Consider the following 23,324-nt stretch of genomic DNA (forward strand, 5'->3'; position numbering starts at 1 on the left):
AGGAGGGTAGCGCACGCGCTTTTGTTACCAGCAGCCTTGACGTTTTTTTGTCGCGCGCGAAGCCGTGAAGGTTTTTCAAAGTGCGGGGGGAGGAGAAATGGTTTTTGCCTCGTGAGCTAAGTGGAGATGCGTTTGTGAAGAGAGGCAAGCATGCGCATGCGTTGCGGGACCCTGTGAAGCGTTTGGGCGGGTCCGGAGATTGCGGCGGCAGCGGCGACTTAGGATCGACTTTGGGGCGGCTCCCAGGTGCGGCACCTCCTGCTGTGCGGTACCTCTTGAACTGGGTAACTTGCAGCGATATACGGTGGTGACGGTGGCCGCAGTTTTTTTTATTCTGAGAGAAACGGGGAGCGGGGACCGTTCCTGCTTTTTCTAAGGAAACGCCTTCTTTCGGCGGGATGATCTGCCCGTCCCACTGCCTACTTTGCACCCCCCCCTTTCCCCATTCTCTGAAGCCGCCCTTCTTGCCTCACCTGGGTGTGCAATAAAGGAAAAGGGAGCGGAGGGAAGGGAGGGTGAGGAAAATGGGGGGGGGAGGCTGTGGTGTAACACGCGTTATTTCATTCAAGAGGGTTAGCGAGTCAGCAGTGCATTCCGCAGTTTTCAGGAGACGATTAGGAAACGGATCCCGCCTCTAAAAATGTATATATATATATAATAGGAAAAAGTGGGGACGATTTGAACATACTCCATACTCCGCTCCATCTTGGACTCCCAACAAAGTGTGTTGAAGAAAGAGGCTGGGTGTTGAAAGAAAAAAACTATTTCTCGGGTGCCGGGCTAAAGGACCCTCCCACCCCGTCTTAAGAAATGTTAAAGGATTCCGATGAATCGGATTTTAATCTATTGTTCTCCTCACACACACCCCGCCACAGTCATGATAGTTTGGATTTCATGCATCTAAAAATCACCTGGATGCAAGAGTCCGTTAGAAGTGGAAAAGAGGCAAAGACTTTAAAACGCGTGAGGAGAAGGGGAAGCAGAAATTGCTCGGTTTAAGTGACATTCCCGGTTTGACATGTTGGGGAGTCGACCTCTAGGAGAAGAAAGATACGGTTCTCTTTCTTACATCGGAGATGTTGATGTTTTCCTAGGTCATTCCTAAGCGAAGAAATCTTGCTTATATTTATTTTACAACTTAGGGCATTTTTCTTTTCCAGCATTTGAAAACATCAATGTGATTCCTACAGATCATGCAAAATTATTTTCCAATGATGATGATGATAATAATAATAATGATGATAATAATAATAATGATGATGATAATAATAATAACAACAATGTACTTGGTTGATACCTAGGACACTGGCAGCAAACTATCAACCATTAGCACCAGTCAATGGTATTTGTAATGCATTTTTGAATGTTCAGTTGGCTGAATTTCATGTTTAATGAATAAATAATAATAATAATAATTTTACAAGATACATCAACAAATTGCAGCTTCCTGCAATAACACCAGCGGAACTGCAAAAAACGGTGCTACTCGGAACATCTTATATTTTAAGAAGGTACTTGGTTGATACCTAGGACGCTGGCAGCAAATCGTATCAACCATTAGCACCAGTCACTGGTATTTGTAATGCATTTTTGAATGTTCAGTTGGCTGAGTTTCATGTTTAATGAATAAAGTATATTATTATTGTTGTTGTTGAAATTATTATTATTGATATTATTATTACTTAAATATCGCGACCTGGCCATCGAAACTACATGGCTATGGATGAAACATGTAACAGTGTCGTTGGGGCACTACCATTGTCGTTGGGGCACTTGGCACCATGTCCAAGAATTTTATAAGATACATCAACAAATTGCAGCTTCCTGCAATAACACCAGTGGATCTGCAAAAAACTGTACTAGGAATATATTTTAAGAAAGTATTTGGTTGATACCTAGGATGCTGGCAGCAACCCGTATCAACCATTAGCACCAGTCAGTGGTATTTGTGATGCATTTTTGAATGTTCAGTTGACTGAGTTTCATGTTTAATGAATAAAGTTGTTAATAATAATAATAATAATAATAATAATAATAATCAGTCAAATGCAAAAAGCTGCACCGCTTGGATCTGCACGTATATTATGAAAATATGTTACGACGTCCTAGGCCCCTGGGTGGGGCCCGACTAGTAATCAATGCCAAATCCGGCGAAACAACTGGCCACTGTGATACAATCATATAATTAATAATAATAATAATAATAATAATAATAATAATAATAATAATAATAATGTCAGTATTTCCTCTGTTCCCCATTTATTCTTTTTGTGTAGAGTATCCTGGCACTTCAGAAAAATCCTCTGTAGCAGAGTATAGTTTTTATATATGGCACTGGACTATGTTGTTTCCTGCATTCCAGATTTTTTAAGGAAGAAAATTACCTCTCAAAGGCTTCCTTTGTCCATTCTGTTGTATAGGAACCCTTTGTCAGATGATTTTTTTTTCTGGCTCTCTCTTTGTAAAGAAATCTGGAATGACTGATTGTATTCAAGCTGATTTTCAAGACATGTCATATCTTAATAAGAAAATTGAGGGAGTAAAATTAAGTACTTTTGTTTTGAACTATTAGTAATGGTGGATTTGCCATTTAAGGATATATACTTAATTACTGACATCCTTTTTGTTCTTTGTTCTTGGTGTGCAGTTTAAAGAACAGACATGTAATATATATTTTTTAAAATTAGCTATATAACTATTCTATATAATAAAATCTAACATTTACTGTAACATTTGGGTTCTATTTCTATCAAAATGGATCTGCATTTGCTATGCCTTTTGTAGTCCTGTTTTGGCTGTCCTTAACTCATTCTTTGAAATTAACCTTTCCCCTCTATAAATACATTATGAACAATATATATTTTTTTCTAGCAATCATTATATTTTTCTCATCCAGAGCCTTCATCATCATACCCAACATAATTTGTAATATTTCCCATCAATTTAATTCCATTTGTTTCTGTAACACTTTGCAATATATAGTAATTCTGCTTCAGGCAGGTTCATATATAATTTTTCCATTCATTCTACTAGGTGATCAATCTCCCTTCTAGTTTTTAGTAGATTACTTAATACTGTCTTTTGCTATTGTTTTGTTTGTACTCTTAACTTTTTCCCCACATACATTTTTCCTCAAGGTTCTCTCTTGACCCTACAAAAGAAATAGCCTGTTGAGAATTTTTCATTATAAAAACATCATGTCAGTATTGGTTTTAAATAGTACCAATTTCTTTGCTGTATGTAGACATGAATAGACTTATGTATTCAAAATATATTCCTCTGTGTAGATACTTAGTCACAATTCTCATTCTCTCTTTGATCACAGAATGGCTCAGTCATTTTTCTGTACTCTTTCATTTCATTCCCCCTGCCCCACATCCATTTTTGTTATGTAACAATTTATTTCCCCTGTATAATATAAAATAAAAATCAGCTGTGGTTCTGCAAATATTACCATTGGAACCCTGGATAAATACACACCCAGAAAAACCTAGGTGACACCAATACATAGTTCTTTCATTCATAATTAAACATATATCTTCACTTTCATGCTGTCTTCATTACTCTACTCTATGAAATCAGGCCAACTTCATTCAGTTCTCTTGCATCCTTTGTCATATTTTGATAGCCATGCAAGAGATACATATTCTTTACTTACTTTTCTTACATTCGAATATTTTTTGGTCTTCATATTCTAGCCCTGTAAGTTGCTGCTACCATCATGCGGATGTATCACCTGGCATTCTTCACCTAGCCTTCATTGTGAGAGAAATGAGGCTCTGTGCTGCCATTCTGGTGATTAAAAGTAAAAAATAATAAGAACAATTAATGCAACTTATTGATCAAGTCACCAGAACATTCATGGGAGATAGACCAACCTTACAAGTTAAAATTAAGCTTTATGTAAAACACAAAAAGTATTTTTCTTTTAAATATTCAAACTGCAGTCTTTCTGTAGGAAAAAGTGTTAAAGTACAGAGCTGCAGGATCCAACCAGAGGCAGTTCCCGGGGCCAGCTTTAGTCCAAGCTTTCGGACTTGTGTTGGAGCCCATCTTCAAGGAACTTCTCTCTGGGAACTGCTAGAGAGAGGTTCCTTGGAGATGGGCTACCGCATGGGTCCAAATGCTCGGAAGACCTCTGCTCCAGGAAACAGCCCCAGATTGGATTCTGCAACATTATCATGAGGCATGCATATTTGCCTTCATTAATAAATATAGAGCTGTTTAGAAAAGATCTGTAGCTCGACTTAAAAAATAAATAGAAAAGAAAATGTAATGCTACCAGCAGGTCACAAGATGTCACAGGTGAATTACAAATTGAGCATTACCGCTAAGGAGAGACACAGAGAGATTATAGGATTTTAAAGAAAGAATAACCTCATGTAGATATGCTTCAAGTCTAAAATAAATACATAATAAAATAATATCTTAATTTTTACAGAGAAATAAATTTATACCACACAGAAAGAAATAATAAGACAAATTCTGCTATGCTTTATTTTCTTTTTTTCCAGAATGATGTTACCTGAAATATTATTCTGCTTCAGTTTTCTTGAACTTCCTGCAGATTTTAGTAAAATAATTTTAGATTTGCTGAGAAGTATCCCAGCCTCAGTTCACAGCTTCTGCAGTTCTGGTTATAGATTTAAAATCAGGGTTTTTTTCAGGCTAGAATAATCTAATTTGTATATTTTACTTGTTTACCAATAAATGATTATCTTAGAGTTCACTAATTTTATTTCCATATAAGTATATCTATGTATGTATCTTTGCTGTACAAACCTAAGATGATCATAAGACATACAATAGGATCTTTTCTAACAAATAATATATTGCTTTGGGCTTTTTTTAGTTTGTGCGAATCTACAGAAACATGTCTAAGGTAAGGAATGCCTTTGTTAATATTTGTTGATTTCTACATATAATAGACAATTTGTATGCATAAATTGTAGTTTATATTCTATAATTTCATTATTTTAGAGCTGGGATAGCGAACCTATGACAAGCAGGTGGCACGCGGAGCCATTTGTTAGGGCACACAAGGCGTTGCCCTGTCAGCTGGCCAGCGTGCATGCACGTGCTGATCAGCTGACTTCAGCCTTTTTTTGGGGGGGGGGGAGGCCATTTTTCACCCTTCCCAGGCTCCAGAGGCTTTATAGGAGCCTGGGAAGGGGGAAAACAGCCTCCCAAAGCTTCCTGAAGGTCCCTGAAGGCTCCAGAGGACTAAAAACGGCCCTACAGACAAACCGGAAGTGATTTCCGGTTTGCTCATAGGGTCATTTTTTTGCCCTCCGTGAGCCTTCAGGAAAGCTCCTGAAGCCTCCAGAGGGCCTCCAGTGTGCGGAGGGGGTGTTTTCACCCTCCACAGGTTTCTATAAAGCCTCTGGAGCCTGGGGAGGGCAAAAAAAGCATGCAAAAAATGGGGAGGCTGGTCATTCGCACATGCACGCGTCGCGCATTGCATTATGGGTGTGGCATGCCCACGTATGACCCCCCCTGCACTCCCCCCACTTTTGGCATGCGAGCCAAAAAAGGTTTGCTATCGCTGTTTTACAGCATGTGAATTGTATTTTTAAATCCTCACATTTTTGCATTGATATTTTTGATACAATTCCAATTAAAATACTTTTTACATTGAATCTGCATTCAAGCAGTTAAGCCAGACGATTAATTTTAAGAGTATCCGGCAAAAAGGATCAGGACCCTTGCTTGATCTCAGCTCACAAAGATTTATTGTTTATGCCTATATAAAAGAATCTGATCAATTCATGGTCAGCACTAAATTGGTGCTAGATAAGAGCTAACAGAATTCAAGGGGGCTGGATTTGGATCTCTTGTGGCAACTCAAGGTCTGTAAACTGATGATGCATTTAACTGTAGCCTCTAGTTCCAACTGCTCTTCTCCTAAAAAAAGCTCATTTTTCTTAAAGATAATAAATTCAGTACTTTGTGTATCCCTGAATTTAAGATATAATTTGTTTATATTGTGCAATAAAAATAGACTAATTTCAGAAATGTCAAGACTAATGTACTTTTACCAAGTTAATCAGAATCTAAAATCATGTTTCTGTTTCTTAAATATTTCCTAGGACATGATTCACAATATGTTCTATTTTCAGAAAACAATGTAAAATAAATGGAACATGAGATTTGGGTCGATAATGGTTGTGCAAAGCCAAAATAGAATAGTGAGTTGGAAGGGACATTGGAGGTCTTCTAGTCCAACCCCCTGTAACTTTAAACATTCCTTCCAATAGCTTGTTATTAATTACTAATTCTAAACCAATTATTGAACTATATTTTCAAATAACACCAAATGACTAAATTTAGTGAATCTGTAACTTTAACCATTTCCTCAATAATTTTACAAAAATAATTATACAATTTTATTTAAGTATTCTATTTTTCTTTTCAGCAACAGCCTGCTGAAAAGTTTGCAAATCCAGAAACCCCTGGTTATGTTGGATTTGCAAACCTTCCAAACCAGGTTCATCGGAAGTCTGTGAAAAAAGGCTTCGAATTTACCCTTATGGTAGTTGGTAAGACTATTACTATTTTTTAAATTGACATATGCTCTGTTACCTTTCAAGATGCCAGTTCAATTGTTGTAATAAAATGTACTCTAACTTTAAAAGTAAAAAGTGATTGCAGCATATTATTCTGTTTAATTGATGCATCAATATTTCAGAATGATAAATTTTTCAAAGAACACATCATATGGTCTATAATTGATAATTCAGAAATTTAGATCTATAATCAAAAAGGTATTTAGTTTTGAAATTCCTAAATCTGAACACTAAATATGGGCTTCAATGTAGAATTTCAGTGAATAATAATAATAGTCCATTTAAATAGTTATGGTAATTATTTATGAGTAAGCTTGTTTCTAACTGTATTTTTTATTGTTTAACAGGTGAATCTGGATTGGGAAAATCTACTCTAATAAACAGCTTGTTCTTAACAGATCTCTACCCAGAAAGGATAATCCCAGGAGCAGCTGGTAAGATTAACGTTGTCCTTTCATACAGTCTTTTGAATTTTAACATTGCAATATAAAAATTAAATGGATTCTAATGGAAAAAAGTGAAGTTTTTAGACATTGTTTGTCCATTTTTAATATATACATAATTTTCTCTATACAATTACAAATATATTCAAGGTAAAACATCTTTCTTCAAATAAAGTGTTTATGATTCTTTAAAGTATAGAAGTATATTGCAATATTTTTGGTGAAATATATTCTTGAAGCACAAGTCTTGATCTTTTTGCTGTTTCAGTTGTAGGATGTTTTTCCTTTAATCATTTACATGTATTGGATTATTAGAAAATCATTCATCTCAAACCATGCTCCTGTCTTAAATCAGATAAGTTTGTCAAATGTGGAGTAATATCCATATATTTGAATTAGATTGCCTTGGAACATTTCAGCTTTATAATTCTATGACATAATTCATAATTGAAAATATATATTGGGTTGCAACATCAGAATTGATTTGTCTATGAGGTATATCCTTAATCAGCTACCTACTGAGAATAATTGTTAATTCCTGATACTGTCATAAAGGCTAAATGTCAGTAATCTTCTGAAATCCATTTTGTTCCTTTCCTAGAAAAAATAGAAAGAACAGTACAGATTGAGGCCTCAACAGTTGAAATTGAGGAAAGAGGTGTAAAGCTCCGTCTGACTGTAGTAGATACACCAGGATATGGTGATGCTATTAATTGTCGGGATTGGTATGTATTCAGTGGATTTGTTAAATTATTTAAACAGAATATAATAATATAAACAGTTGTATTGTTTATAATTCTTAGCTTTAATATTAAGAATTGCTAAATTTAATTACATATTTCATATGTTTTTATGTAAAGCCTCTAGATTAATGGGATATATGTAGAATAAGAACAATGCCATTCATGGATGAACAGTTAACAACCAAAACTCTATAGAAAATAGCAGAAAGTCTTGTGTTAGAATTTGTATTATTATAAAACATTTTTAATGCCTTCTTATTTCTTTCTGTATTATGCGTATAACATGAAGGGGATTTATGCCTGTCAATTCATTTCTTTTGACAATTATTCAGTTCGTTTATGGAATTGTTATTTTTAAACGCCGCCCCGAGTCCCTTTGTGGAGAGGGAGCGGCTAACAAATTTAATAAATAATAAATAATAAACATTATTATTTCCTTAGGTTTAAACAACAATTATAAAGCATCTCTGATCATGAACATTTAAACAATCATATTTCGTATTTGTTTTAATAGTTTCAGGACCATTATTTCCTATATTGATGAGCAGTTTGAACGTTATCTTCATGATGAGAGTGGCTTGAATAGACGGCATATTGTGGATAACCGAGTTCATTGCTGCTTCTATTTCATCTCACCATTTGGTCATGGGTAAGTACTATGACAGTGCTTTGGATTCAATTCCAAAAAGGCAGTTTATAAGGGATCAATGCAAACATACCAGAATATATATATTTTGAGCAATTTAAGTTCTACAATTCTAAAATGGTTTGTTTATAAAAAGTACATATAAACATACCTATTATGCTATTCTGTTTTAGGAAAAGTGATGTTAGTGTAGAAAAGGATTAAAAATAGAAAGTCAAAGGAAATTAAAGCATGAAATCAAAAGGGAATATAGCTAAATCTACTTTACATGAAACCCTTTACTATACTTCTCTCTCTCTTTCCACCTTTACAAATCATCCTTCTTCAATGCCCATACATAACTTTATACGTTTTTCATGTGTGAATGTGTATACACAATATGTATCTCCTAGCTGGGAGGAGGGTTTATAGGTAATAATGTATCTACTTGCAAGTTGTCTTTAGCTTAAAAACCTAAAATTTGCATCAAGTAGTTTGAGTTTGTTTGGTATAAAACTGAGCTTTGGTTGTATTTGTGGCATATTGGACAGAGTATGGCAAAACTATTTGTTGCCACCCATAGTTTTGCAGGAGATGCCTATGTGACATGGTATACTCAATAGCCAAGATCACAACTTCTCTATTTTATAGTGTTACATTTTTTTAAAAAAATGAGATGTTTTACAATAATAATGCATATTGATATAAACAAAGCAGTAATTTGATCGAAGAATCTGAATTTTTTAGAAATGTTTAAGTTTCTATGTTAACTGCTTCTGTTGATTTTTAGTTTGTAAAAGAATAGGAATCTAAATGTTAGAAAGTAATAATCTGTATTTTTAGTCTCAAGCCTTTGGATGTTGAGTTCATGAAAGCTATACACAACAAAGTGAATATTGTGCCTGTGATTGCAAAAGCTGATACCCTTACACTGAAAGAGCGGGAAAGACTGAAGAAAAGGGTGAGTTTTTTCTCTTTAATTTAAGCATAGCATAAAGAAAAACATGATTCTTATATATTGTGCATAATAGGCCTTTGGTAAGAATCTAATGAACACTGAACGTTTAGGTAGTGTGTATAGCTTTAATTTTTGAAGGGGAATAATTGCTGGCTTCTCAAACTGCAGCACTTTGTACAATGTGTAATTCTAGGAGTATGATTTCCTGGCCTTCAGAAGCTGTTTAGGTATTTAGGGGGGGGGGGATATATAAAAAGCAAGCAAAGAATCCCTGTTGATTTTGCAGATGTTGAATCTCAGCCCATGTTTTATTTATATCTTACTTTCCTTTGGTATCAGATTTTGGATGAAATTGAAGAACATAGTATCAAGATTTATCACTTGCCCGATGCGGAATCAGATGAAGATGAAGATTTTAAAGAACAGACCAGACTTTTGAAAGTAAGGACAACTTGTTAAGTCAGAAATTGTTTATCCTGTCATCTTATTTAATTTCTATAATTTATTATTTTTGCTTATCAAAGCTAGTTTCTTTAATCTGTTTCTAATCTCAGAAGGAAGATAATTCTTCACACCAAAAGGAATTTTGATCTCTGGATTGGAAAATGCTTTGTCATGCAAATTTGATTACAATTTTTTAAATATTATGCATTCAGAATGACAGTATGGAGCAGGAATTAGCACTGAAGGCCACACATGGAGAGATACACGGCCAAGGTTCAAGTGAAAACAAGAGTGTTTCATTTTTGACAATATAAATTGTAGCAATTAAAAGTATAGAAAAGGAATGGAAGAGGGCAATACCAGAAACTTAACAGAAGCATTACAGTTAGATGACAGTAACAGAAGATAATGAATATAACCAGCAGAAGTTTTATCAGAAATCATTGTGAAGAAAGGATGAAAGCAGTAAGTTTAGGCAAGAAATTTTTAACTGGAGAATGGTGAGATACAAGAGGTTATGTATCTTATTGAAATGTATTTAAAAAGGAAGATAAAAACTAATGTAAGAAAAAGAAATGAAAATGAAAACTATAAAAAAGTAAAGAAAATAGAAGAGAAAAAAGATACAAAGAAGTAGCTTCTGATCTTCTTTACAGCAGTTGTAAGTGCAGTTATAAATTTACCTCTTACTCTATGGCTACAACATAAATCTTCTGTCTATAATCTAATTTGTCTAATCACCAAACCTAAAAATCATAAATGCATTTTTGCTGTTTTATGCAAAAAGTCCATAAGGAATTTCTAGTCAGTGGCATGTCTTGTGTTTTTAATAAATAGTTGACTTTCTTTTCAGAAATTTAAATTAGTGTTGATTGTTATCAAACTTATAATTGCAAAGCAGAGTGAGATTTTAAGAGTATTTTTCTCTTCAATTCCAGACCAGCATTCCGTTTTGTGTTGTGGGATCCAATCAATTAATTGAAGCTAAGGGTAAAAAAGTAAGAGGTCGTCTTTATCCCTGGGGTGTTGTTGAAGTGGAAAATCCAGAACATAATGACTTCTTAAAACTAAGAACCATGCTGATGTAAGTAAACTGCATTTACCCCTGTACTTTGGTCATTGTTCACCTTATTTTTATCTCCCACACAAGTTTTTTTACATGTCCATTACTTGTGATAAAATGTCCTTTCATGGTGTTCATATTTCCAACATGCATCTATTTGTGGAGAAATAACATTCTTACAATGTAGGATGTATGCATTTCAGAGCATGTTTAACCCCTTTGGGTTAGTCAAATTTTATATCCTGTTTTCACTTTCATTGCTTCTAATGCATAATTTTTTATTTGAGGATTAAAATAAAATTAGTTGAGCTGTATTAAATTATTATACCAAAGTTTTTTTCTCATTCCAGCACTCATATGCAGGATCTTCAAGAAGTGACTCAAGATCTTCACTATGAGAACTTTCGTTCTGAAAGACTTAAAAAGGGTGGCAGGTAAGTATCTCTTACTAAATGGTCTATGGTTCTATTATATTTCAGGTTTTCTTGTCATGTTTTGATTGCTACCATTTTGAATATATGTCAAATACTCTCCAAGCATACCTAACAATTAATGTATTTGGGCGTATTACTCTTATTATATTTTTTTCTGTAAAGAGTAACAGCATTCTTTCAGTTATTAGGAACAGGTGCTAACTTCACACACATTAAACATGTTGTATGCAAACTTCATCCATATTTTAATGTTTCTCCAGTTATGCCATTTAAACCTCCAGCCATGATATTTTTCAGTGTTCTCATTGTATTAATGACTTCTCTTTTCACCAATTTTCTTAACATTCTAAGTTTCAAAGTATTTTTTTAATTCCACTTTAACATCTCATTCCCCAAACATTCTAAAATGTTCTTCCAGCATTCTGTTGTTGTTGTTGTTGTTGTTATTATTATTGTTGTTGTTGTTGTTCATTCTGTTTGAGATTCTTTGTTAGCCCTTTCCCCACTTCTCAAAATACTATTTTATTTTGATTAAAATCACTGCGTTTTCTGTTCCACTTTTAACTGTTCCTTGTTCTCATTTACTATGTTTTTTGCAACTCTTTTTCTTTGTGTATACATTACACAGGATTTTTCATCTTTAACTTTTTTCATGTATTCAGTTTTTATATGCTTTCATTTTGTTGTTCTACCAATTATCCTTTTTTGTTTTCATTCTATGGCATTTTGCAAGAGTTTTCATTCTGTTTCATGCAGCTGCTATCTCATAATATTTTTTCATATAGGTTTTGAACTTTTGGTTCCTGTAATCATTCTACTTATATTTGAATTTCTTTTGTTTCATTTTTTACACATACATTAATTTCTGTTTTCATAATTTAAATAATATTATTTTATTTTATGACTTACAGTGTAATAACCCTTTCATTAATTATTGAGCCTACATTACTTCCATACTTTATGCATGTATTCCTCAATTCTATTTCCCAAAATCGATCCACCCTCATTTACAACAACAACATTCTTACTCTTTCGCTTAGTATTAGAAACACTCGGCTTTGTAATGTTTCATTGATGAATACATGATCTACTACTACTCCTATCTACTCCTCTTTCTTTCCAAGTTGCTTTCTTCACATGTTCATCACAGATGACTCTTAAAGGTTGCTAGCTTTAATACCCATACCAGAATGTTCTGCTATCAGTAGAGATACAATTCCAGTCAGTTTTGATGCAGTCATACACTGATTTACTCTAGTCCAGTGCTTCTCAATTATTTTCTGTCATGCCCCCCCTAGGAAGAAGAAAACATTTCGCGCGCCCCCCCCCCGCGCGACTGTAAATAGTATCATTTGTCTATAAAATTGTTATAAGTACACCTCTGCATAACATAGCACACCGGTCTTTCCTCGTCTCCCACCGTAGTCACATGCTTTCTTTCCTCTTTCCCTCTTACTTGTCTATCCTTCCTTCCACCCTCCCTTCCTCCTTCCCTTCCTTCCTGCCTCCCTTCCAGTTCCCTCCTTCCTCTTTCCCCTTGCCTGCCTGCCTGCCTTCTTTCCCTCCTGCTTATCTATGCTTCCTTCCTTCCTTGCACCTCCCTCCTTTCTGCCTGCCTGCCTTCTTTCCTCTTTCCCTATCCTCCTATCCTTCCTTTCTCCCTCCCTCCTTCCCTGCCTCCCTTCCAGTTCCCTCCTTCCTCTTTCCTCCTGCCTGCCTGCCTTCTTTCCCTCCTGCTTATCTATGCTTTCTTCCTTCCTTGCACCTCCCTCCCTTCTGCCTGCCTGCCTTCTTTCCTCTTTCCCTATCCTCCTATCCTTCCTTTCTCCCTCCCTCCTTCCCTGCCTCCCTTCCAGTTCCCTCCTTCCTCTTTCCTCCTGCCTGCCTGCCTTCTTTCCCTCCTGCTTATCTATGCTTCCTTCCTTCCTTGCACCTCCCTCCCTTCTGCCTGCCTGCCTTCTTTCCTCTTTCCCTATCCTCCTATCCTTCCTTTCTCCCTCCCTCCTTCCCTGCCTCCCTTCCAGTTCCCTCCTTCCTCTTTCCTCCTGCCTGCCTGCCTTCTTTCCCTCCTGCTTATCTATGCTTCCTTCCTTCCTTGCACCTCCCTCCCTTCTGCCTGCCTGCCTTCTTTCCTCTTTCCCTATCCTCCTATCCTTCCTTTCTCCCTCCCTCCTTCCCTGCCTCCCTTCCAGTTCCATTCTTCCCTCCTTCCTTCTGCCTCCTTCCTGCCTGCTTGCCTTCTTTCCTCTTTCCCTCCGGCGTGTCTGCTTTTCTTTCCTTCCTTCCACCTCCCTTCTGCCCTCCTGCTTTCTTTCCTTCCCTCTTGCTTGTCTATCCTTACTCCCTCCTCCCCTTCTTCCCTCCCTCCCTGCCAGCAGCTCCTCCAGCATCCCAGCTGGAAGCAGCAGCACAACAGTCGCCGTTACCAGGGGCGAAGGGGTGGCGGTGGCAAGATCGGGCGACCGCCGCCCCTTTGTCCCTTCCCCAACAGCGGCTGTTGCGCTTCCGCTTCCAGACGGAATGCTGGCGGTGGAGCTGCTGGCGGGGAGGCGAGCTACGCGGTGGCGAAGACGGGCGGTCCCATGCTTCCCTCCCTCCCACCCCCGCCCGAGCAGGCTTCTTGCACAGCTCCAGCCCGCGGCTCCAATGAAAATCCACAGTCCGAAGTGCTGCCACTTCCAGGCGGGATATATTATGCCTCGCCCACGCCTTCGCCGCCGTTGCACCCAGATGGAAAGGGAGCCTTCGTGCCCCCCTTTACGGAGCCTCGCGCCCCCCCAGGGGGGTGCGCCCCACTATTTGAGAACCGCTGCTCTAGTCTAAGCATTGCCATGCTATTGTGTAGCTAATATCTTTCAACTAGAGATTTCATTGTAAACCAACATTCCTTTGACAGGTTTCTTTGTAGAATGAAATGGACAGAATATAAATTTAATAAATAAAGAAAAGTAAATCCCATCACCTAGGAAATAATATAGTATTGTAATAACTACTCAAGTAATCGTCTTTCCTTCTTACTACCATTGTATCTGCATTTTAAAAATACTGGTCATTAGTAGTTAAATACTATCAGATGCAAAACAGTATTTAGCTAGAACTATATGTTTGCATTAAATTTCTTCTTTTCCCCCCCTTCTAAATGTAGAAAAGTTGAAGATGAAGAAGTTAATAAAGATCAAATCTTGCTTGAAAAGGAAGCAGAAGTAAGAACTTTATTTTTTAAAAATATATACTATATTTTGGATTTTCAAATCGAGATATTAATAAACAGTTCTGAATTCCTACACCAAAGGAACAGAATATTTATTACTCATCAGGATTTTGCCAAGAAATTACAAAGTTATTAGTAAGCTTTTCTAAGTAAAGATTAAAACTTTAAAGGCATCTAGCACAAAACACTTCTCAATCTGAATTCTCTGAATGGTATTCTTTTGCAGGGGCCATATATTTAAAATTAAAACAATTACAGCCATTCATTGATTTATAATTAGTGAGACAAGAGAGGCAAACCTGTATGGCTCAATCCAGATTCAAAGGGAGCCCTAATTTGATATGATCTACTATGACTGTTTTCTAAGTAAAAACTGAATTTATGTATTTGTCAGAAAATCCTGAATGCTATGTAGATTAGATTTATATAGTAGCAATAGGAAAGTAATCTCATGCAACTATATAATTAAAAGTATACTTCAAAGACACTTGATTATCATTTGGTAATTCTTCAGGTATACAAAATATGAAATTTTTAATTGACACTGGTGACTTAAAACCAGTTTATTGCAGCCTTTCAGTTCAAAAGAGATTTCATTGTAAGTTTTTAATAACTAAATATGGACTGGCAACTGTTTATTTGGATTTAGATGTCATGCCATCCTGCCTTAATAGCTGGATTTTGTCATGAAACTATGGTTTATGGTTGCCTGCCAGCATAATTGATCTGGTTTGTATCTCTTAGATTTGTATAATGAAATAAAGCCTTATTTCATGATGGCCTTTATGTAAATTCATGTGAATTGAATCCATTGATCTCTGTAGAATCTGTTTAAGCATCATACTAAAAATGTAAAAACTGAACCAGAAACTGGAAAATGTGCAGCCCCAGTTGCTGAATTCTAGTTCTCCGCATCCATAACCAATGTCTCCACTGTGGGATATGATGGTATCTATAATTCAAAAATATCTGGAGAGCCATAGGTTTCTTACCTGTACTGCACATCAGTTGGGGGAAGTAGGGGATAAAAGCGGTGAAAGAATTTGACCTTATGATACCATTATCACATACTACAAAAGAACCATATTTATTTATTTATTTATTACTTGAACTTATTAGTCGCCCCCTCTCCCCACAGGGACTCGGGGCGACGTACAAAAGTATTATATAGCGTACAGAGGAGGTAAGAATAAATAAATAAGTTACAATACCTAAAAAAGTTAAAACCCCAGTGAAATTAACCCTTAAAAACTAAAATTACCAATTAAAAATGCCCTGGGCTGGAGAGATTGTAGTATTATGCCAGGTCAGCTAGTCGAAACAGGTAGGTTTTCAGCTTCATACGGAAGGAGCGAAGGTCGGTTGTTGTCCTGATGTCTGGGGGGAGGTCATTCCAAAGGGTGGGGCCCACTACAGAGAAGGCCCTACTCCTGGGCGTCGCCCTCTGGAACTCTCTGGAGGACGGCACCCGGAGTAGTCCCTCTCTGTGTGAGCGGACGGGTCGCAGGGATGTATGGGGCAGGACGCGATCCCGCAGGTAACTAGGCCCTGTGCCATGGAGCGCTTTGAAGGTGGTAACCAGCACCTTGAAGCGCACCCGGTAGGCCACAGGAAGCCAGTGCAGCTCGCGCAGGATGGGTGTTATATGGGAGAACCTCGATCTCCCCATAATTACCCGCGCGGCTGCATTCTGGACCAACTGCAGTCTCCGGGTGCACCTCAAGGGGAGCCCCATGTAGAGAGCGTTACAGTAGTCCAGGCGAGACGTCACCAGCGCGTGAGTGACTGTGCGCAAGGCCTCCCGGTCCAAAAGGGGCTGCAATTGGCGCACCAGGCAAACCTGGTGGAACGCCCCCCTCGCCACGGCTGCCACGTGATCTTCCATAGACAGCCGGGCATCAAGGAGGACGCCCAAATTGCGCGCCCCTTCCACCGGGGCTAATTGATCGTCCCCGATGGCCAGCGATGGCATATGCTGGTTGAACCGGGAAGCCGGAAGCCACAGCCACTCTGTCTTGGAGGGGTTGAGCCTGAGCCTGTTGTCATCCATCCAGACCCGTACGGCTTCCAGACACCGGGACATCACTTCAACAGCCTCGTTGGGGTGGAAATGTACAGCTGAGTGTCATCAGCGTACAGATGGTATCCCACCCCAAAACCACGGATGATCTCGCCCAGCGGCTTCATATATATGTTGAACAGGAGAGGCGAGAGGATCGACCCCTGTGGGACCCCATAGATAAGGGGCCTCGCGGTCGACCTCTCCTCTCCTGCCAACACACATTGCGTCCGGCCAGAGAGGTAGGAGCGGAACCATTGTAATACGGTGCCCCCGACCCCCAACCCCTCCAGACGGCGCAATAGGATACCATGGTCGATGGTATCGAAGGCCGCCGAGAGGTCTAATAGGACAAGGATGGAGGAACAACCCCCATCCTTTGCCCTCCAGAGATCATCCACCAACGCGACCAAGGCTGTCTCCGTGCTGTGACCGGGTCAGAAGCCGGACTGGCGCGGGTTTTAGATGAAAGGTACAAAATCTGTTTGTTTGTTTTTAATTAGTGATATTTTGGTTTAATGTTTTTGTTATAAGCTGCCAAAGCACTCCATTCGTTGGAGGAATGGCTAGCCAATGTAGAAATGATATTCTGTTGTTTTAGCTTCGCCGCATGCAGGAAATGATTGCAAGGATGCAGGCACAGATGCAGATGCAAAGGCAGGGAGGTGAAGGAGATAGCAGTGCAACTCATGGGTACAAAGTTTGAATTATTTGGTAAGAACACTTTTATACTAAAACTAGTATATATAAAATATTGCTTTGAAAATTACAGTATTACAGATTTGATCTTTTTATCATGATTTTGAACTTAGATAAATAACTTGAAGAGTGACAAATATTTAATTCTGAAACAAAAAGGAATTCATTTATTTAATTATTTGCTCATTCATTCAAGTACTACAGTTGTCTATTTGCCATAAGGCTTAAATTTAAAAAATAAAAAATGCATATATTGATAGACCAAAGAACCAATTCTCAATTGACTTTGCAAATGTTTCGACAGCATACATTTATATTGTTCACTGTGTACTATATCCTGTTCTTTAGGGAGGAGTGGCTTTTAAAATCAAGAAAAATTAAATAATGCTTTATCCATTTTCTGTATTATCTCAGCTACCATGCTAGCATAGTTTAACTTCCCTTCCTCACTTTTAAAGAACCAAAACAAAACACAAAATGATACAGAGAAGAGAGCAGGGCCGGCTTCATTTTTCCCCTAAATGATCAAGCAAGTAATGAAGTACAACATTTAACACAGCATAGAGGTAGTCCTTGCTTAATGACCAATGACTTAATGACCAAAGTTACAAAACTACTTGTTTTGGGGGCCAAACTACAGTTCTGGAGGCCATACCACCTCAACTTATTCCCTTACGATCTATGATCACAGTTTGGGAACTTGATAACTGGCTTGCATTTATAGCCATTTGCAGTTTCCTGCAGTCACATGACCATGATTTTGTATGTTTTTGTTGGTTTTCAACATTCACTTCCCATTTCCAGGAAGAAGAAAAAAACATTGAAAAAATACTCATTTAACAGCTGCCATGTTCGCTTAATGATTGTGATATATGCTTAATAATTACAGTGTAAGGTTAATGACGACTGCAAAAAAGGTAATAAAAACAGGCACGGCCATGGGCATCATAGAATGTTATGCAGTAATATTCTGTAACAAGGGAATATTACTATGGCGGCCAAAGGAAATTGAGACAGTGTATGCATAGAAGAGGGACGCGGTGGCTCAGTGGTTAAGATGCCAGAAGGTCAGCAGTTTGAATCACTAGTGCAACGTAACGGAGTGAGCTCCTGTTACTTGTCCCAGCTTCTGCCAACCTAGCAGTTCAAAAACACGTAAAAATGCAAGTAGAAAAATAGGATCCACTTTTGGTGGGAAGGTAACATTGCTCCGTGTGCCTTCGGGGTTTAGTCATGCCGGCCACATGACCACAGAGACATCATTGGACAGCGCTGGCTCTTTAGCTTTGAAACAGATATGAGCTCCGCCCCCCTAGAGTCAAATGATTAGCACATATGTGCGAGGGGAACCTTTATCTTTATGCATAGATAGTTGGGGATATTTCCTTTTTTTTAGGAATATATTGAAAAAAACAAGTGGGAGTTAAATAGGCTAACAAAAAAGAGAGGAAAAATGATTAGAACAATATACTCTTGTGGTTCCCTGTGATCTTTATGCTTTAATCTTTCTTTATAGTATATGTCTAGGAGATGGTGCCATTATTATTTTATTAGTAAAATTTGTAGGAGGAATCTATAGGTATTGTTCCTTCCCATATTTGTAATTGAAAAGTTTGGTTATCATTGTTGCTTTTAATTATATTTTTTATATTATTACATAATTGTTTGTTTGTTTGTTTGTTTGGATTTATATGCCGCCCTTCTCCAAAAGGACTCAGGGCGGCGTACAACATTAAAAAACACACATCCCAAAAGTTAAAAAAAAAAATTAAATCCATATCCAAAAAACAAACCGAATTTAAAAGACAATACATTTAAAATAAGTTAAAATTAACAGGCCAGGCCAGCTTGCTAATTAAATGTATAATTAATTAATATATATGTATAATTAATTAATATAAATAAAATGCATAATTAAATGTATAATACTATAATATACTGTTAATTATTCATTTTTAAAAAGTAGGCATGACAATGTAACATGTCAATATTCTCTTTTCATCATTGCAGATAACTCTCATTAATTGGAATCATTTAAGACTTAAGACACAGAGCTTATTTTGTGGGGAGAGTTACTGCTTATCCTGCTGTGACTTGGAAGGTCTGTTAACATTCAGCAAATAAATATATAGTTGTTGTAATCTCTATTTTGTAAACAAATAAGGTTTCTTTAGTCTTTTTAAAATGTTAAATGCAATGTGAGTTTGTTAAGATTTACTAATATTTTATTGAGCTGATTTTACTGTGCAGACTACACAAATGTTTAGATTTTCCCTAGCCTGTTGTTCATCTAATACTATGGACTAATGCCACTGAGGGTTGGGTTGGGAGTGTTTTTTTGCACTCAATATATAAATTGATTATAACCACATTATATTTATGATTTAAATTCTTATTCTTAATTTTTCCTGATTTTCTTTTTACAGCTGACATAATTGTTTGAAAGTCTCTTTAACTTACCTACCCTATAAATATTATGTATTGCCTTTTTCTTTGAAATGTCATTGTAAAGGTTTTCATAGGAAAGACTAAAGTAAGTCTTAAAGGAATGTTCATTTTTTTTGGAATAGAGACCTTTGCGTTCAGACTGACTGACAAGAAAATAAGTGATGATATTTTCAATGTTACTCTTTTTATATACAGGTAGTCCTTGACCTACAACCATAATTGAGCCTGGAATCTTGGTTGTTGAGTGAAGCAGTTGTTAAATGGCACATCACATGACTGCTTCCCTCAATGACTACCATCCTGACTCATTCATTTACAGTTGTTAAGTGACCATGTGGATCATTCAGCAGAGTGAGGGGATGTTGCACCAGGTAGGGAGCCTAGGATCCACAGGGATACATAAACCTGCTGATGTCTGAGAGGATTCAGCGCGTTCCCAATCCAGCCACTCAGCCACCCAGGGAGCTAGCTATAGAAGCTACCAGCATGTACAAAGCCACTGCAGGTGGCTGGGTGAGTTGCTCCCCTCTGTCCCCTCCACTTGCAACTTCCCTGCTAGTTTCCCAGCAGAAAAGATAGCAGATGGCATTCCCATGATCATAGGGCGCTTGGAAACTGGTTGTAACTGCAAATAGGCTGCCAAGACCCTGAAATGTGGTCATGTGAAGGGGAGGCAGTGCTACACTTTATAATGTTTGGAAGTGCTTTACAAGCCTAGAAAAGCACACTTTCCAATGCTATTGTAACTATAATCAATTGTGAAATAGCCAGTTCAAAGACGAGAACTACCTTATGAACTAATGTGTCAGTGATATACAGTAAATTCAAGTAAATTCCATGTGTGTAGCATTTTGTGTCATATGTGAGTTTAAAAGAAGTAATATAATTTAGGGGAAAAAATCAGTTATTTGTTCAGACTTTTTTAGGTTTATTCTTTCAGATTTTCAAATTTTTATTTAATTTTTGAAGAAAGCAAGGTCAAATTGTACTGAGGCATGTGTTTGTACAAAGAATGATCATAACTATCCATCATGGAAGAAACTAGCTACTCCCTGATGACCCAGTATACCCATGACGTACATACATACTGACAGACATAAATACTGTACTTGGAAATACTAGAAAGAGAGTGACTTAATCTAATGTCCCTCAGGCTTGTAGCATTAAAAAAAAATCATTATGGCATTTTCATCTTGATTGTTGTTACACACAGATTATCAAAAACCTGATGTGGTCCATATTTAGTCTGTATTTACTATATTCAAAAATAAAATCCAAATTATATTTCTTTAAGTCTGCAATGGATATAAACATAGTAAAAATGTTCTGCCATTTATTAATCCAGAATTTTCATTTTAAAAAGGGGGTCATAGAAAGATTTCACTTTGATCTTATAATTTATTTGGAAAATACTAATACTAATCTGAAAAGTTTTCACAAATAGTATTTTTTTCCCTTAGGAAGACAATAATTGTTCAACACCTCTTCTGTTCAGAAGTAACACCTACAATCTTGTTGTGTCCTACATAGGGTATATTACTGGGTTAAATTATGCTACTTGATTTGAACACACTTGTTTACCTAGAATGTTTTAGATCTGGGCTGATTTCGATATTATTTGTATGAAGCTGTAATTATAATTAAATAGCAAGGAGAAAAATTCCTGGTATTTTGAAAACCTGTGAAAATGTGAATGTGTGTGCCAAATAACTAGTATAAATCTAACCCTACTGTACATTAGTTTTCATTAACTGACTTTAAAGAATTGTCCAATATTTTTAAATATATTCTATTCATCTGCATGTATTGTTTGCTGTAATTAGACCTTCATTATATACTATAACTTAGTCTTTACTTGTGGTGCTACATTTTAAGAATTTTGGCTTTTATGATCACTTATAAAATCCATACTGATAAAACTTAATTCCTGAACAGCTGTAATTTACTAATTTGAATTGTACCTTTTTAAGTAAGGTTAAATTTTTTTAACAGTGCATTTCCATGAGGTTGAATTATGTTTTCCAGTCTGTGCCTGATATAGGAATAACGAAGTATCTGTACCTATTTCCATGAAGTAAGCTACATTTGAATATTCAGCCTACAATTAAAAAATGAATTTGTCAAGTTTTGGGGAACATGAAAAAATGGTTAGCATCACAAATGGTCTTTGTCTTTCAAACTAATATAATTACAATTGTATATTGTTATATTCTTTAACACTTTTACTGGATTTTTATAACTCGGGTACTCAAAGGGCTACTTTTTGTATAAGACAGTATTAACCTATAATTGATTTTCTGTACCTTAATTTTAGCCCAGATTATTAATAAACCCAATAAACTGTTATGTACTAATCTCCTGAAGTGTGTGGTTATATTAAATAATGTAGGTGATATGGTGGCTAATTAAAAACAGTTCCTTGCAAAAACTGTTGCTGACAGAGCTTAAAATATGTTCCATTACACAAAAATATTTATATCAACCAGTTGTTTTGCTGCGGACATGTGTTACCAAAATGTTCATACTCTTAGAAGTTGGGCAAGATACACATAACATTTGGTTCCATATGAACCTCGTTGTTTCACAACTGTTATTATCCCATCTTCCTTTTAAGTGGTATCAGAACATTGACATGAACTTCCAATATTGTCATTAATGATATTAAAGGCTAATACTTAGTTCAACAATACTTGGATATGTGCATAAAAAGAACAGTTTCCCAAGTATAGATAAAGGTAAAGTTGCCCAGTCGTTTCGGACTCTAGGGGGCAGTGCTCATCTCTGTCTCTTAGTCAAGGGAGACAGCCTTATCCAAAGACATTTCTGTGGTCGTGGCCAGCATGACAACATGCTGAGGTGCATGGTACACTGTGATCTTTCCATTGATGTGGTACCTATTTATCTATTGGCATTTGTATGCTTTCGAAAGCTATGTGGGCAGAAGCTGGGGCAAGGAAAAGGAGCTCACCTCATTGCCCAGCATTTCCAGCTTACAAGCTCTGTGTCTTTAACCACTAGCCACGGCACACACACCCCAAGTACAGATATCTCTAAATTTATTAATAAAAGTACCGATTGTCTTAATGTCAAATGCTACTTTTTCAGGTAATTTCTGTCTATCCATCTCTGGGATCTTAATTATTCCTATCACCTTTTACATCATTTTCATTCTTCTGCAAGTGAAAATGCTAGGATATGTTACCTCATGAGTAGAAGTGGAGCTGAACTAATGATGGAAAGTACTAGATTAGAAATTGGGAAGACTGCAAGTTGTAGCTCTCTTTGTCATGAAAGCTACCTCTGATTTTGGATCAGTCATATTAACCAATTTCCAAGGCCAGGTATAAATGTAATAGATGTCAATTAATTGAAATACTTTTCTTACTTTATATGATCACAAAGGTGAGTTCTTGTACTAAAAAAATATTGGCAAAATTGCTTGCCACCCCCCCCCCTCAAATATAGACCAGCAATGGTGTATCTATTACACACATGTCAAACCTGACACCACACCTTTTAGGTGACCCATCAGCTATTTACATGACTCCAGAGACACTGCAACAGTTGTAAGCTCGGGCAGGGTAGTAACTTTTTCAGTGTTAAGCAAGAACTACATGTATTGGCTTTACTT

General features: G+C 36.9%; 1 protein-coding gene across 4 annotated transcripts; it reads left to right on the plus strand.

Annotated features, from left to right (window-relative positions):
• Positions 1-93: 93 nt before the first annotated feature.
• On the plus strand, positions 94-22,047 carry SEPTIN2 (septin 2). 4 transcript variants are annotated; one of them, XR_014175503.1, is made up of 14 exons: positions 94-284; positions 4,853-4,882; positions 6,416-6,539; positions 6,914-7,000; positions 7,611-7,734; positions 8,267-8,401; positions 9,221-9,338; positions 9,675-9,776; positions 10,718-10,863; positions 11,193-11,276; positions 14,422-14,479; positions 17,148-17,260; positions 19,256-19,346; positions 21,154-22,047. XR_014175503.1 is itself a non-coding variant. In XM_081954355.1 (13 exons), exons 2-12 carry the CDS (start codon positions 4,874-4,876, stop codon positions 17,250-17,252), a joined length of 1,092 nt encoding a protein of 363 aa, XP_081810481.1. In that variant the 5' UTR covers positions 94-284; positions 4,853-4,873; the 3' UTR covers positions 17,253-17,260; positions 19,256-22,047. The 4 variants fall into 4 exon arrangements, 3 of the variants coding, with proteins under 3 accessions (XP_081810481.1, XP_081810482.1, XP_081810483.1); XM_081954355.1 differs by having other exon boundaries at positions 19,256-22,047; XM_081954356.1 differs by having other exon boundaries at positions 94-246; positions 19,256-22,047.
• Positions 22,048-23,324: the final 1,277 nt, after the last annotated feature.

The sequence above is a fragment of the Natrix helvetica genome (genome assembly GCF_964273705.1).
Source record: "Natrix helvetica genome assembly, chromosome: 5".
NCBI lineage: Eukaryota > Metazoa > Chordata > Lepidosauria > Squamata > Natricidae > Natrix > Natrix helvetica.